The sequence below is a fragment of the Crocodylus siamensis genome, chromosome 4, assembly GCF_052110815.1.
Source record: "Crocodylus siamensis isolate JL-2025a chromosome 4, ASM5211081v1, whole genome shotgun sequence".
NCBI classification, from domain to species: Eukaryota; Metazoa; Chordata; order Crocodylia; family Crocodylidae; genus Crocodylus; species Crocodylus siamensis.
The window spans coordinates 113,879,485-113,896,934 of NC_143398.1; the positions used below are offsets into that span (position 1 = coordinate 113,879,485).

At 47.0% G+C, this 17,450-nt stretch overlaps 1 protein-coding gene across 1 annotated transcript in view; it reads right to left on the minus strand.

The window, feature by feature from the left end:
• The window catches only part of CACNA2D4 (calcium voltage-gated channel auxiliary subunit alpha2delta 4), a 182,736-nt gene that overhangs the window by 145,400 nt on the left and 19,886 nt on the right, over window positions 1-17,450 (minus strand). Inside the window, exons 3-5 of the mRNA XM_090041104.1 lie at window positions 11,697-11,813; window positions 8,287-8,346; window positions 6,358-6,520 (exon numbers count right to left, since the gene is read on the minus strand). Coding sequence (XP_089897230.1) covers window positions 6,358-6,520; window positions 8,287-8,346; window positions 11,697-11,813 — 340 coding nt within the window. The remainder of the gene's footprint in view (window positions 1-6,357; window positions 6,521-8,286; window positions 8,347-11,696; window positions 11,814-17,450) is intronic.

A 17,450-nucleotide genomic window follows, 5' to 3' on the forward strand; every position in this document is an offset into this window, starting at 1 on the left:
ACAGGATATGGGAAAACAAAACAAAATGGTTACGGTGGGAGTATCTGGGTTCCCCAGAGAATTATGGGGTGGAGTACAGAGCCTTAATTCCTGTTTATGCCCTTCAGAAAGAGAAGTTTTGATTGAAATTTAATAAAATCCTCCTAAAATTTCAATATATTGCCAAATATGTGATGCAGACAATTTCCAAAACTAACTGCAAAATTGTCAAATAATGATAGAGATTGCTTTAGAAGAGAAGAGCATTATCCTAGGTCAAAAACATCAAAAAATCAGAGGTGTTTCCAAATGAGGATTTGGAGCCTCTGCCTGTGTGATGGCAGATGGTATGATCTGAGGATCTGACCTCATGTAGTTTTAAAAACTAAATCAGGGCTGTGTCTGGTCAGTTGCTGGACAGGATACCTCCAGGGAAATAGGAGACCAGGCAACACATGGATCTTTGGTGCACCAGATAATGGCATCTAGGGCTGTCAGACCAGCATGAATTTCTTTTAAAGTTTTAAAGAAAAAAAAAGCTCTGTTTGCGCAGGACCTTAATTGATGTAGCAGCAGAGGATGTAATCACCAGCACCTGCTTCTCTCTGTTTTCCTAGCTGTGATAAACTAGTAAATGAGCCAGCATACAATGGAAGCAGCAGAGTGTTTCTTGTCAAAATGTATACAAGGGGAAGAACTGATAGTTAGGCAAGCAAAAAAGCAGCAGCTCAAGACAGCTTAAAGTATCAACAAAAGAGCCTAGCTACCTCAGTACAACTGTGGTCAACTGCCTCAATACTATGCAGCTTCACAGTCCAGAAACTTGGCTTCCAGCATCAAAGCAGATAGCCCAGCTCCTGATCAGAGGCATAACCGGGCAGTTTTACACCCTGGACAGTGGGGGAGGTGCACTGACCAAGTGAGTAGTGGTGGCAGCTACTATTTTTTCATTGCCTCTAAGTTGCTGCCCAGGTTTGGTTCTCCAGTTATCCTCCCTTAGTTATACTATTTCTCCTGACTGAGGCCATGTGTGACTAGGAGAAAGGGAAGGGCAGGGACCAAACATAAATGCTGTGATGCTGCTGCATGAGGCACAGTGCTTTCCAGGCTGCTCACTAGCACCAAGTGACCAGAACCTTACAGCCTTGCTTCTGCAGGCAAACTGACCAGTTATTCTCCAATATATTTTCTGCACTGACTACCATTAAGCATGACCACACTGAGTGGATAATTAGAGTATCCACTAGGACAATTAATGCAGAATTGCTGCTGTTATTTAAACTCATGATCTAGATGATATCACTGGAGGAGAATCCAGGGGGGCAGTTGGGTGCTGTAGTCACACCCCCACCCTTTGATTCCTACACAACTCAAAGCTTAAAACAACCTGCCTGTCAGGGATAATTGCATTTCTATTCAGGTATGGGTGATCTATTTGATTTCTGCTAATCTTAACCCCACAGGTGTTAACAACCCTTGATCTTCCACTAATCAAGCTAGCCTTCCTTCCACAAGTATCCCAGTAAAGTTTCTCTAATCACCTCCAGGGTATCCAGTAAAGGTGTGCAGCTGCTACCTAGAAATCTCTACTGGGTGGCTTTTTTTCTAGGGGACTCAAATGCAGAATAATCAGAGGCAGGGAGGAGCAGGGCTGAAGACAGGCCCAGCTGTGCAGCGGCAGTGGTGCAGTACAGTGGTCAGAGGCAGGAGGTGTTGCAAAAATGAGGCACAAAGGTAAGTGGGAGGCTGAGCCAGTGGCACAACCAGGGTGGCATAAAGCCAGGCACGGGTGGACCCAGAAGGGTTAGTCTCCCCCAGTAATGAGAGACATGCTGGGATGGGATGGGCTCCACCTTTCCCCTAAAGGTAAGCTTGTGTTCTCTTCCAGGTTGGTGAACCTCCTTCGGCGGGCTTTAGACTAGGCTCGTCGGGGGAGGGGGAAGATGAGGGCGGAGGAGATGATGAACTACCAGGCCCAGCAACAGCCAGCGAGCCCAGACCAATGGTCAAAAGGGAGAAACAGGTAAGTGATGGGGGACGGGGCATTGCTGAGACTAGGGGGTCAGTGGGCACAACCGTTGGAGGCCTCAAATGCCTCTACACGAATGCTCGAAGTATGGGGAAGAAGCAGGAGGAACTCGCCCTCCTCCTAGCTGTCACCAGCCCTGACATAGTAGGGATCACAGAAACGTGGTGGGACTCATCGCATGACTGGGCGGTGAGTGTCAAGGGCTATAGGCTATACAGGAGGGACAGGATAGGAAGGAAAGGTGGAGGAGTAGCACTCTACATCAAGGAGGAATATACTTCCTCGTTAATTAGCAAGGGGGTAGAGGGGGGGCACTCTGAGGTGCTCTGGGTTAGAGTAAAAGGCAGTCCAGGGGAGAGAGACTTAACGGTGGGAGTCTACTATAGACCTCCCAACCAGGGAGAAGAGCTCGACCAGGAATTCTTAGGTCAGCTCACAGAGGCAGTGAGGGCTAAGGATGTGGTCATCATGGGGGACCTGAACTTCCCAGACATCTGCTGGGAGGAGCAGTCAGCCAAGTCTGATCACTCACGTCGGTTCTTAGCCAGAGTGCAGGACCTCCATCTAACCCAGGAGGTGCACAGTCCACCAGGGGAGACGCCTTGTTGGACCTGGTGCTGGCCACGGGTGATGACCTGGTGAGGGGGCTGCGGGTGATGGGCCACCTGGGAGACAGTGATCATCGCTTGCTGGAATTCACCATCCAGCGTAAGGTGGCAAAGGGCTGCAGCAAGGCAACAGCCCTAGACTTTAGGAGGGCTGACTTCAACAAGCTAAGGAGGATCGTTGGGGAAGCGCTGAGGACCCAGAGGGGAAGGGAATCAGATGTCGAAGGTGAGTGGTTGCTCCTTAAGGAGACGATCCTCCATGCCCAAAGGGAGGTAATCCCAACAAGGGTCAAAGGGAGCAGGAGGGCACATAAACCCCCATGGCTCACTAAGAGCATCCGGGAATGTCTCCTTGCTAAAAGGGAGGCATATACCCAATGGAGAGATGGGGTCATCACCAAGAAGGACTATGTTACAGTCGCCCGAGGATGTAGGGGGGCAGTCAGGAGGGCCAAGGCAGAGATGGAGATAGGACTAGCTTCCCGGATTGACAATAAGAAGTCCTTCTTCAAATACATAGGGGGTAAAAAGAGGGTCCCGGGTAATGTGGGGCCCCTGCAGGACACGATGGGCAACTTAGTCATCACGCCAGATGATAAAGCTAACATATTTAACGATTTCTTTGCCTCTGTCTTCCTAAGTAGGGACCAGTTCAGCCACCTCCCTGTTGGGCCCCCCTCGGGCCCCGGGAGAGACACGCCTGGGCCAGAGGTTAGCGAGGAGTTAGTTAGGGTACTTCTGGAGAGGCTGGACGTGTTCAAGTCCGCTGGTCCGGACGATCTTCACCCTAGGGTTCTACAGGAACTGGCCGAGGTCACTGCAGGACACCTGGCGCGGCTCTATGAGCACTCGTGGTGCTCTGGCGAGGTGCCGGAGGACTGGAAGAGGGCCAATGTGGTCCCTATCTTCAAAAAGGGAAAAAAAGAGGACCCGGGAAATTACAGGCCAGTTAGTCTTACCTCAATCCCGGGTAAGCTCTTTGAAAAAATTATCCTGGCACACATCCAGGAGGGCCTTGCGGGGGAATGCATGCTCAGGGGCAACCAACATGGGTTCATCAGTGGCAGGTCTTGTCAGACCAACCTGGTGGCCTTTTACGATCAGGTCACCAAATCATTAGACGCAGGGGTTGCTGTGGATGTAGTCTTTCTGGACTTCCGGAAGGCTTTCGACACTGTCTCTCACCCTGTCCTCATCAAAAAGCTGGGAGACTGTGGTGTCGATGCCCACACGGTCAAATGGGTCGCCAACTGGTTGGAGGGCCGCACCCAGAGGGTGGTGGTGGATGGGTTCTTCTCGACCTGGAAGGATGTGGGCAGTGGGGTTCCGCAGGGCTCGGTCCTCGGGCCCGCACTGTTCAACATCTTCATCAGTGACTTGGATGACGGGGTAGAAAGCACCCTGTTCAAGTTTGCTGATGACACTAAGATGTGGGGGGATGTGGGTGCACTAGAAGGGTGCAATAGGCTACAAGCTGACCTTGACAGGTTGCAACGGTGGGCGGATGAGAATAGGATGGGGTTTAACACTGATAAGTGCAAGGTGTTGCACATGGGGAGGAAGAACCGGCACCACACTTACAGGTTGGGGAACTCCCCTCTTGCCAGCACGGAGATGGAAAAGGATCTTGGAGTCGTCATTGACTCCACGATGAACATGGGCCGGCAGTGTGGGGAGGCAGTCAAGAAGGCCAACCGTACTCTGTCATGCATCCACAGATGCATCTCGAGCAGGTCCAGGGAGGTGATCCTCCCCCTCTATGCGGCGCTGGTCAGGCCGCAGCTGGAGTACTGCGTCCAGTTCTGGGCGCCACACTTCAAGAGGGATGTGGACGATATGGAAAGAGTTCAGAGGAGGGCCACTCGTATGATCAGGGGTCAGCAGGGCAGGCCTTATGAGGAGAGGCTACGGGACCTGAACCTGTTTAGCCTCCACAAGAGAAGGTTAAGGGGGGACCTTGTGGCCTGCTACAAACTGGTCAGGGGGGATCAGCAGGTATTGGGGGAGTCCCTGTTCCCCCGTGCGCTGCCAGGAGTGACCAGGAATAACGGTCACAAGCTGGCGGAGGGTAAGTTTAGATTAGATATTAGGAGGCGCTACTTCACAGTCAGGGCGGCTAGGGCCTGGAACCAGCTTCCACGGGAAGTGGTGCAGGCTCCTAGCCTGGGGGTTTTTAAAAGGAAGTTAGATGAGCACCTTGCCGGGGTCATCTGACCCCGGTGCTCTTTCCTGCCAAGGAAGGGGGTCGGACTAGATGATCTACCTAGGTCCCTTCCGACTCTAGCTACTATGAAACTATGAAACAAGTAGTTGGAGCAAGTCTTCCCCCAAACACAATTTTTTGTTTCTGTATGTTGAGAGTGGAGGGCAGTATAGGCCACCTATGGGCATGCCATGGGGAGGGGGGCAGTGGGGGAAGTTACAGCCCTTCCCCCAGCTGACTAGTGGTTAGGGATGTAAGAGGCAGGGAGACTGATTTGGGCAGAGGTCTGAAGGGCAGGGACTCCTGGGGGCTGTGACAGGCTGGATGGGGAGGTCGTGGGACCAAGGGGCTTACAGGGGAGGGGAGTCTGTGGAGTAGAGGGGTGTGAGTTGAGGAGGAGCTGGGGCACTATGGGGGTAGGTGGTGAGGGGCATATGGGGTTTGGGAATGAGTGGGGTTGGGGACCATGGGCTGGGGGGGAGTTGGGAACAGGAGGCTTGGGTGCTCAGAGGGACAGGGGAGGTTTCACTGGGGTGGTGACAGGTCAGGAAGGCTAGGGCATGAGTGGAACGAGTGGGCAGGGTACAGTGGGTTTATAGGGGCAGTGAGGGGAAGGGTAGGTCTCAATGGGGAGTAAGGAGGATGTTGGGGTCCAACAGAGCTTGAGGTACACCTGTACCCCAGCACCAATGATAAGTACAGACAGTTAAAAATCCCCAGGCTGAACTGATTCAATCTTCACAGGTCAGTCTAAACTGTGTAGATTGAACTAATAAGCAAGTGAACAGACATTCTCTTTTGATTCTGGAAATGTAGCCACATGGCTTCTCAGGCCAGAAGCTGGGGGTGTAAGAACATGCCTCCCTGCTTAGCTGGAGCAGGCAGTTTGGGCCAAGGCTAGGCCACCCACCCTGTAAGAGGCAGGGGTGGGGGGAAGACAGAGGATGTGTGGGGAGGTGCAAAGCATCCTGGGATGCTGGGGGACTGAGACTTAACTTGAATATAGAGGGTATTTGGGACAGAAATTCAATAAACTAATTTAAACTAAGTCTGATACTACATCCATTCATGTTTATCTTAAACCAGTTTTGGACATTTTGCAAGTGGTTTATGTGCACTGAATGTCTGTTGTGTTACAGATTTGAACCAGTTTCCGATCACTTATACCGTTTTATATTTAACTTCTGTCCCTAGCCCAGGTACCTGCCCTACCCTGGAGATGGCAGTCAAGCCCTCCAGAATAATTTATACTTTTTTTTTTGCTTGGATCATAAACTGAATACTATAGTCTTAGGCCCTCAGCATATGAGTAAAGTTTCTTTTTAACCAGAGAAAGATATGCACTGTGTTATATGATGATGCACCACACCATCTGTACCCCCTCTTTAAGATCTGCCCATAGATTTTACAGTAGCTTTCTTGTGTGGATAAACACTTAATTATTCTCTTTCCCCACCCTCTTAACTGTACTGTTGTTCCACAGTAATATGAATGAAAACCAAGCAGGGATGGGACATTAAAGGTCAGCAAACCATTACCTTTGTTATAGACGTTGGTTGGGAGTTGTATGTCACTGTATGTTGTGTTCACCTTCAGATTATTGAAGTGTTCATTTGGCTCCAGAATGAATTCATCTCCAAGCTCCACATAATTATCATTCTCATCCTTGTCATTAATCAGGAGAGAGTTGTAGTAATCAAACTTGTTGATGAGGAGAAATGAGACAATGGAAAAGAGAATAACTACAAATTCATTATCAGCACTGCAAGGAGAAAAAGGGTCTTTGAAAAGTTATCTCTGGAGAACTGGAGAAAGTTGGGTTTCAAGTTAGGTTAGAGTCACAAAAGTTGCCATCTGAAAAGCCTCAGATGACCCATGGAAGATGTGGGGGTAAGTATCCAGGTGATAAAAGAAATTCACAGCTAGCATCACCTGGAAGTCTGAGGCTGAACGTGTGTGGGGCGAGCAGTCACTTATAAGTGAATGGATACTAAGGTTGAACTACCAGGCCAGTCAGTGACTTGTTGCATTGGGCACTGTTTCTGTTCTTAATTTCAGTGTTTCTACCTTGGTGATTGAGGAAATATTCTGTTGGCTAATTTGCCTTCATAAAGCATTTTTATTTTTCATGCAGACTGACCCAAGTGGGCAGCCTGTATTTCAACTGTGCTTGCTGTACTTGTATTGAGAATAAAAGACTTTAACATTTTCAATCCAGCTGCTTTCATCAGCATTTAATTAAGCAAGTATATGTCCATAGCTGTATTGAATATGTGGATACATATGGATAAAATCCAGTTATCTAAATTGCTTGAGTAACACAAATCACATATTTGATTGAAAGTTCTGATAACTGGGTCTTTGCAGAGTAAGGGGGCACATTGGGAATCTATGAGAATGCCTGGGGACTCAGAGTGATGGGTTTTCTGATACAGTGTAAATACATAAAGCGTTCTTGGATTTGACCTCTGCACCAACTTGCAGATGCCCAGGTTTCAGTCTTTGAAAACTAACTGGGAACTTTCTGGACATATACAGGGAAATGCTAAGAAGTAGATGAGGGTGTGCATTTATAGCTCACTAGTTACTCAGTACTAATTGCCCCTGTAGACATAATTAGCATACAGTAAATGAGGGGCTGATTAGTCCACCAATGAGCCCGATATCTTTCCATCATTCTTGTCATCAGCTTAGGCTCTGAGATAGCGGGATCTGCTCCCATCTAACATGACAGGAGAATTTAAAGCCAACTCCACTGAGCTGTGTTGACTTACACTGGTTCTCCTTTGATCTAATCCTTCACCCCCATCTCTAATGGATAACATGGGCATTAGCAATAGTATGGGGCTCCCCAAACAGAGGACCTGGTAGCCACTTTCAAGCATGCCATTCTGTGACTACAGTTGAGTCACCAGCTTTTTACAGATGAACGACAAGAAGTGGGGAGAGAGATACCAAACCAGAAAGAGAAACAGCATTTCCACCTCTCCCTGTTATTTCCCCTCTTCAAGCTGCACTTCCTCTCCTGCTGATCCCAAAGCATTCCTTTCTCTCATGACGGTGAGATACAGAGGTTGACTTGGATATCTCCTCTCAGGGTGTCCTATGAGTTAGCCAGATCTGGGGGTGCCAGGGAGTCAGGAATGGGAAGCATGAGCATCCTTCTTTCTGCAACATGTGCCACTGCCATTGGCACAAGTTTATACCCATCACAGGAGAGTCAGGAGATACCACCAGACCTTGAACATATCATGGAAGTCACCTATTTAATCAGATTCCTAATGAGACAGGACCTGAGTTATTACTGTGCCCCTGTGTATTTTGAACACAGAAAAATTTCCCTTAGAAGGAAGAGCCTTATATACCCAAGTGGCCCTAGGACTAGCAGTCAGCTTGGCTTTTAGCCAGTCTTCCAAGTCTCCTCATCAGATAAATTCGGGCTTTGCCACTGAAGGAGATGAACTTACCACCAGTGAGGAGTTGTATTCATGGTTTAGATCTGCTTCTTCTGCTGCTTCCACCAGCCTCTAAAGCAAATACAGAGGAAGGGTGAAGGACACAGTGGGGTGGCTCTGAACAAGACTTTTCAGAAGGTGCCATTGTTTACAAAATGCTGAAAGCCTCAGTGCCTCTGAGCCTTCACATCTAGCTCAGCACCGCACAGGGACCCTATGGCAAGCTCCAGATTCCCTGGTGCTCAATAATTGAAAATATTTGGATTAAAGTTCCATGCTGCAAGATTTGTATCTGCAGAGTATATTCACAGCTACTCACTCCAGAGACTTTGGGCAAACCTCAGCAATATCCCTAAATAATTAGTATATGGCACACTGCAAGCATGTCTAGGAGAAGAGATTTTGGCTGGAGAAAAAACAGCATAAAGTTTAATTCTGCTTCAAGAGGAATCCTGTGAAAATGATGTGGAGCAACCAATCTGGGAGAAGCTGTGCATCAGGCCATCACCCAGAGAAAACACCTTCTGTGAATACCACCCCATGGGGCTACTGAGACAAGAAATGTGATTCATTTTTAAGGAGCAAGAAATATTATGACCAGGGATCCGGGTTTTCCATTTCCCACGGAAAAACAGAAAAAATGCAGATTTTCCCTTTTAACTAAGAAAAACATGGATTTCTCATTTTAATGGAGAAACATGCAGATTTTCCCAATTTTGCAAAATGCTCTCTGCAGGCCAGAGTTCCAGCCTGCAAGGAACTGGGGAGCAGGAGGAGAGTGGGCAGGAGGGGGGCACCATGTACCTACACATGGCCGCCAGGCAGCCTGGAGAGTAGCTCCTACAGGTAAGTCTGCTGGGATAGGTGGTGGAATTGAGGCCCCCATAGGAAGGGATTTGGGCAGGGCTGGGTCTGCTGCCCAGCTGGGCTGGTGCATGGGGCTTGGGGCCCGAAGCCCAGGGCCCAGGGCTGGAATGCGTGGCCACAGGGCCCTGCAGGGAGTGGGATGGGGCTGGCTCCCACTGCTTTGTGCACTCGAGGAGGCAGGGGGAGAATGTGCCCCCCAGACTTGTGCAGGGGGTGAGCTGCCCACTACAGGCTCAGGATCCCTGCCTTGCTTCCCCCTTGTGGGGCCTCAGTAGCCCAGCAGGTGGGACCCGGTGTGGCAGGAAAGAGCAGGGCTGGGCAGGGAAGCTCCTTGCCGCTGCTGCAAGCCCCGGGTCACCATGGTGAGGCACCCCCTGTCCATCTGGCAGCAGTGGGGGGCAGCGCAGAGTTGTGCCCTTTGTGACTGCCAGGTGGGCAGGGGGCATCTCACCAGGGTGGCATAGAGCTTTCCTGCTCTGCCCTGCAACTCCGGGTCTTGCCTGCAGGGCCATGGATGCCCCAGGGGAGGGCAGCAGGGAGGGAAGCCCGAGCACCCTGTGGGTGGCCCCTATTTGCCTCACCATGGGCTCCACTCCAGCCATGCTGCCTGCAGGGGAGGGGGAGCCAGGCCCCACACTATGCTCCCTGCTTGGGTTGCAGCAGCCTCTGCCTCTCTCAGGCAGCAGCCGGGGCTTGGGCACTGCTGCAGAGGGCAAGGGGCTGCAGACCTGGGTCCCTGGGCCCATAGCCCTGGCAGCTGGGGCCCCCTCTGGCAGGGTTTGTAGGGGAGCAGGAGGCTGTGGGTGTGGGGTAAGGGTACCAGCAGGGCTAGAGGGCTGCAGTTGGGGAGTGAGGGGCACCAGCAGGGCTGAGGGGCTATGGATTGGGAATGAAGGGCCTGAGCCTGCATCCTGGTCATAGAATCATAGAAACTAAGGGCAGGAAGGGACCTCAGAAGATCATCAAGTCCAATCCCGCCTCGCTCTGGGCAGGAATACTGCTGAGATCAAATGATCCCAGCAAGGTGTCTGTCCAGTCTTCTCTTGAAGATTTCCAAGGTTGGGGACTGCGCCAGCTCCCTGAGAAGTCTATTCCAGATTCTGGTTACCCTTACCATAAAGAGAATTTCCTCATGCCTTCTGGGGACCTGCTTCTCAGCTGAGTCTCTGGGGCTCCACCCAGACCTGAACTCACAACCTTCCTAGCACTAGTTCAGCACACAAACCCAAGCTAGACAACAAGACCAAAGTTTTCTTGTGCTTGTCAGGGACACACTTCTCAGATAAGTCTTTGGGTCCATACCTAGACTTGAACTTACAATCACCCAACAACAACTCATTACACAAACTCCTGATCCAGAGAACAAGATCAGCAGTGAAAGCATGAGTGAAGGGGGCAAGGGTAACTCTGATTTTTCCATGATAGAAAACCCAAAATCAAGTACCAAAATGTATAGGTATCTAGAATTTATTTTATTACAGTGATTGAGGCACCGATAGGCTTCCAAATGGCTTTAAAATTGTAAATATATCAATAAAACATTGTGTTCAATTGATAGCCTATATATATAGTGGCATTTCATTTTAATTGCAGGTTTGGGGGGTTTTATCAGAGAATTTGCAATTTTTTTATCAGAGAAAACCAGGATCCCTTATTGTGACCATGCACAAATATTGTCAATAATGGAAGCTAAAATAGCCATCTGCGCGTTCAAATCTTATGCTTTGCAGCATCAGTTAATTACTTGTATACATTCAGGAGGGGTTTCTCTGCAAAATTCAGCCACAGACTTAACATTGTGCAACTGGCTATTGCTAGTTTACTATTTTGTGGTCTCTCATCAAGCATAGGACAATCCAGGTACTGGGAAAGACTGGATCTGGATCTAAACTTCCCGGGTGGCCCACAGGTCAACAATGAGCTGGGTCTGACCATGCCTAAATTTAGACTTTGATCCAGATCCAAGCTTTTCAGTTCTGATCCATTTCTACTTTACACACCATTTGTTTTTATATAGTCAGGCCTCTGCAACTAAAAGATCAGCATTTTTAATATTAGGGGACCCACACAGGCAAATTCTCAGACAAGTGCAATCGCTAGGACTTGAACGCCTAGTTACATGTACATTTCTCACATTCAATGACCACAGTACATCTCCCTGGACTACACAATGCCCGTGCAAGCAACTAGCTCTTAATAGTCAGTGTGTACTCTGCGGCGGACTGTTCCCTTGCAATTTCCATGCCATTATCCCTGTTTCTGTTAAGTCTATAAATTCATTTCCCCCTACATTCATTCCTGAGATCAATTATTTTCTTTATCACCCTTGTCTGAGGCAGAAGCCAGTATTTCCTACTCCATGTACCAGTAACTCTTAACAATGGCTATATAACCACAGAGAGTCTCCAAGCAGGACCAGGAGGTACCCAGATGAGCAAGGAAGTATTTCTAGGATCTTCACAACTACAAACCTCTGTGGCATCTATAGGGAATTCAGGGCCAGTGCTTTCTTGTTGGCAAAAGGAAATTTCCCAGTACAATTCTGGACTTCTTACCTCAACTGCTTCTACTTTTCTGTGCAGCATTGTCTCCATCTCTTCTGCAAACTTTTTCACTAGTTCCAATCCATCCACTTCCTGGATCTTTAAAGAGGGCTCCACATCCTTGTATTTCTATTATAAGGAAAGGAAAAGTTCATGCTGAATAAAAGGTTCATGAAGAAAGTAGTAAATCAAACACCATAACCTGAGCACTCTAGTTAATGAGGAGAGAGTAATCAACAATACAGCTTGGAATTTCAATCCAACCTTTCCTATGCTTTCTTTTTTTGTCATGTGCAAATAATTGGGGTCTAATACAGACATTTCAGAGTATAAGCAAAATAACTGATTTGCTGGCACAAGCAAGTGCTTGCAGTTGTCTAAATTAACTCAAATGCACCATCAATGATTTGCCATGCAAAAATATGCTTGTGATTGTTTGCACTTGCAAGGTGAGAAAGGAGAAAAGGAGGCCAGGTTTGAAATCCTAGCAATGTGTATGTATAGCATGTGCAACCATACTATCATGGACTGGGATCTGGGCAGGACTTACAAGCCAAGAAGAATGAAGGCTGATCAATACTTGGATGGGACCCCTCAAAAGAAAAAAAATAGGTTGTGCAGGAAATCAGGCTGTGGATTCAGCCCACTTTTGTTCTTGAATAAGTGCAGAAGGAATCCCCAACCATAGGGCTAGTAAGACTTGGGATGGGAGAGAGATTGTAGAGACATCCTGACAACTTTAGGTTTATTTGAAATTTTCTGATATTTTTTTAAACAAATTGAGAATTAAGTCCCAGTGTTCTGTCCAAATTCCAAGGTGGGTAACTATAATCTGCCTTTCTAAATCTCTTCTGCAGTTTTGATATTGGATGTAATAGTCCTTATTTTTTGGTCTTAAAAAAAAAAGCTGGAAGAGGAATAAAACAGATGGGAGCAGGAACTGCAAAAGGAGACAATGTGATTAACCTTTCTCAAAAAGGACAGAACTCTTATCACATTATAGCTGATGATGATGACAGTGTTTTTGTATAAGGGGAAAAGCAAATGAGTAGGTTCACCCTATCCCTCACATGTCCTGCCTATGGTACATGAACCCTTCATCCTAATAGACAGGGCTTATCGCAGGCTAAAGGGGAAAGGCTTTGTTAACTCCCCTTTACTAAAATACTGGCAGCACCTCAATAATCTCAATATGAGATTAATTTTTAGTGTGGTACAAAATGAGGCAATGGAGGGCAGGGAATTTGATGCCTTTTTCTAATTAGGAGAAAAGCAGAGGGACTTTGAATTTCTCTGGGAGAAGCAAATAAGGCTCCTTTTGTTAGAAAAGCTCATTCATCATTAGAGAAGGATGTTGAGCATATGTGGCATAAGAAATGCCTTGAGGACGGGACAGAGCAGAGGAGGTCAGACAGAAATAGAATCACATCCAGCCTAGAGCAGCCATGTGTAGAAGCTGCTAGTTTTGCCTGGCATGATTAACAGAGCAAGAGGTTTACTGGATTAAAGGACTCCAGTCCTTGCTGCCGCTGCTAGCTGGAAAGGATGGGGGAAGGGAAAAGAAGAAGCGAGGATGATGGTTAGTGTAGCAACCCTGCCAAAAGGAGCTGCCTCACAGCTCACAGGCTGAAGACCCTGGGTGATGATGAGACCATGGTACTATTCATCCCAGCTGCTGCCTGTTTGATTTAACTCTGTGTCATGGTTTCATCTGCAGAGAAGCTGATCCTTGCCACTCTGGGGGCTTTAATCAAGCCCCTCCCCTAGGATATGAGGGTAATCTCTCCCTGGAATACAGGCTGCCAGGAAAAAACTACACCACCACTTACGTGTATGCTCTATGCAAATAGGCTGCTTTTAGTAGGGGATGCACTGAGGTAGTACATGATGGAGTACTTGATTCCAGTAGAACAGAGCTAAATGGTGGGTTTCTTGCTCAGGCAGAATTGTAACAGTACTTCCATTTTGCCTTTTATTGAGTATGCTTCTTGTAACTATTTTATATTTTTCTTTTCTTTTCTGTATAACTGCCGCGCGGCACTCTCACATTTATGTAACCTTGAAGTTACTGTTAATCAAAACAAGTGCCTGGTACTGCTCTCTGCTGGCACTAGGCCACACATGTGTATTCTGTAAATTTTATTCCTTATCTAGAAAATGCCAGTTTTGCAGAAACGAAACTTATGTAGAAAATCTACCTAGTAACTATTATGTAAAAGGAACTATCCTATCCCTGTATGCTTAGCTTATATCATAGTTAGTGTCATAGAGGCAGTCCAACCAACATCTATAAAGAGGCAAAGAAGCGAGAAACGGCAGAGACGACAACTGGAAAACTCTGTAGGCCTGATCACCCTGCAGACCAGTTCTCAGCCTCCCCGTCTGGGCGTATCCCAGCGAAAACAAAGGCCTCGAAAACCCAACAATCGACAACAACTCACCATGTTACAGTTTGTATTCTACATCGCATTTATGAGCTGTTGACCAGTTCTGGGACTTAAGGAGCAGGCAGCCGCACCTAGCATTGGACTGGTTCCCCCTGTGGACAATTGCTGAGCTGGGAGGGTATGGGGGGCAGGCCTCCAGCGTGCTCCCTGACAGACCCAGAAGTGGACTGGAAGTACCAGTTCACTGCCAAGCATGGGAGGGCACCCTGCACTCTTGTGAGACATGTTCCCCAGCATTGCAGTGTTCACAATCTCCACTGGTACCTTGAGGTACATAAGAAAAAACATTTAAAGCTGTGTCTACATCCGAATCGCTGATTCTCTGAATCAGTGTCAAATCTTCAAATTTGGATTCAGCCGAATCGAATCAGGGTCAGTGATCTGAATCAATTAATCGAATCACTGTCCCTGATTTGGGCCGAATCCGAATCCAATAGGGCCCACTTTGCACACCCCTACTAGGAAGATCTCTGTGTCGAATTAAATTTAGTATCTTGTTTATCAAATCTTTAAAACTTACTCCATGGAAATCGACTAGAGAACCAGACATCCTTGCTAAAGTTGTACAGCTAGTTATTTTCAATAAGGTAAGAGTCCAAATGCTCATAAGGTGCTCATGGAAAACTCACTAAAAGACTACTCCCTTAAACTACAATAACAGCTGAGATTCTCCTTCCATACAAGTCAGGGAATAGCAGAAGATCCAGAATTCCATATCTTACACTCTTTATCAAGGAAGATTTATAGCCAAATATGTGTCACAGTTCCATAAAATTTAGTCTGATCTAATACATAGCATTGTACCACTCTGGGGTAGTGACAATATATTAAGACAAAGATACTCCACTCAGCAAAATTATTTAACTGTTATTTAATTGAATTCCCCTGCATTTTTAGTAATTTGTAGTGATTTCTAGTAATTACATAGTTGAAGCCAAATCATAGCCTCACCTTCAGCCGAAGTCAGTGAGGCTTTTCATAGTTTCATAGTTCGTAGGGTCAGAAGGGTCCTGAGCAGATCATCAAGTCCGACCCCCTGCCATGGCAGGAAAGAGTACTGGGGTCAGACGACCCTGGCTAGGTGATTATCTAGCCTCCTTCTGAAGACCCCCAGGGTAGGAGCAAGCACCACTTCCCTTGGAAGTTGGTTCCAGATCCTAGCCGCCCTGACAGTAAAGTAGTGAAGTAGGATTTTAGCTGAAGAAGGAAAGCAGGTACTGGTTCCAATAAATAATATTCAATTTACAGTATCTAGTTAACTAACTATAGTCAAGCAAATCCTGGTCCCACTGAAATTAATGGAAGCTCTACAATGATTTCTTTGGGGCCAGGAATTAATTCAATTATTTGTTTTTATTCAATAAAAACAATAAAATATTGACCTACTTAGGGTCAAATCCTGAGCCAGTTGCCCTCCAGGGCACAGACATCCAGAGAATTGCCTGATGTGATTTTTGTCCCTGAACTTGTTAATGGTGGCTGCAAGCTCCATGTATAGCAGACAGCCACTGAAAGACCACAGCAACCAGCCACAATAAAACAAAGCTTAGATTTTTTTATGTCCTTTGTCCTTTTTTTTGCCTCTCTGCTAAACTCTCTTTCTCAGTAGAAAGGAACAAATCATCCTTTCAAGTTTAATTGCTAGAAATGAATGGGACTTAATGTTATTTAGTTTCTCTCTCTATTTATTTTATTTTTTGCCTATTTAAGAAAATAAATAAATAATGTAAAGTCATGTTTTTCTTTGGGCAAAAGTAATTTGTATGAACTAGACACCATGAACACAAACAGCGTGCACACCATTTAATTCCCACTTAGATCTCAAAACAGTGTTTGCACAATAGGAACTACCAAGCTAATAAATGAACTTGCCCTGTCATTGCATCACAGCATAACAAACTTGTAGCAACATGACTGTGTACCTGGAATACAGGGGCAATCATGACTTCTGGTTGCTGCCACATCACCAGCACAACTGGGCAGCTGCAGGCAGTATTTTTGCACCCCTTTCTCAGCTCTGCAAGCTGGCACTAGGGGCAGTTGCTCCAGTCACTCTGTCCTAGTTATGCCACTGCTGCAATATAGAGTTCAGTCTATCCCAAGAAAGCAACATTTAAGTTTGGCCATGTAAAATTTGATCTGACTGTCCTGGATGATTCCTGGCTTGTGCCCAGCTGGAGAACAAATTTCTTTATAACTGTCTGGTACCAAAGGAAAAACCTGTATTTCAGTTCTTAAAAGGGCCTATGGACTCACTGGGCATCAGAGATGTGAAACAGGGATGGAAGGATCCAGTGAGCTTGAAAGTTGGACATGTTGGATATGCTGGTTACAATATTATTTATACTCTCATTCAAAAAGCTAGACCCAAATTAAAAGAAATCCAAGGAAATCCCATGCTAAATATTAAGGAAACAGCAGATTTAAAGGCAGGATAGAGATTCACGTTATAGACTAGAAACTTTTGGGAGTAAGAGCTCACTCAAAGATGTATAACCTTTCAGGAGGAAGAGAATGAACTCTTACTCCCCAAAACTTCTGCATCTCTGATTCCGTTAGTCTATAAGGTGCATCTCTCCCCTGCCTTCTGCCTGTCTGGTGGTTCAGACTAACACAGCTAACCTCTCTCTGCTCATTGGATTTAAAAGCAGAGAAGGCAGGAAACTGAAAACCTCTTTGCAGCACCACAAGCCACATGAGTTGCACGTTAATTAGTGCTCGGTGCTGCTGTTTTGCAGCACTGGAGCAAAATTTGCTATTGGGATTTCCTGGTAGCAAAAACAAAACAAAAAGAAACCTGGAAAAAAAGTGGCACAAACCCCAAAGTGGTGACTACCATGACAAACACAGAGATGCTCTCCCATCTCCACACACTGTGGGAGTAGCTGGCTGGGGTGCAGGGTGCCTCAGCATGGGGGCTGGCTGCTGGGCTGCCTGCTGGGCTGTCTGCTCTTCCATCTCCACATCCTGCTCCCCAGCTGGCCAGGGCACAGGTTGTCTCAGTGCAGGGGATGGCTAGCCCCTACTGAGGCATCCTATGTCCCAGCCAGACCCCCTCTCCCTCACACTGCAACACATGGAGTAGCGGGACGAGTGAAACTGCAAAGCACATGGGCAGGGGTGTATACTGGGGGACAAAGTAGCAGGACAAATTTGTACCACTACTATTTGTGCTGCTGTAAAGGCATATCCCTGCTCATGTGGAGCTGGCCTCTATGTTCTCAGGAGGACTTATTCCTATGGCACTCAAGGTTAGGCCCCAGGCCTTGCAAGGGCAGTAGCACACCTGTTAGTTCATTACTGTACTTAGTTCTTTATA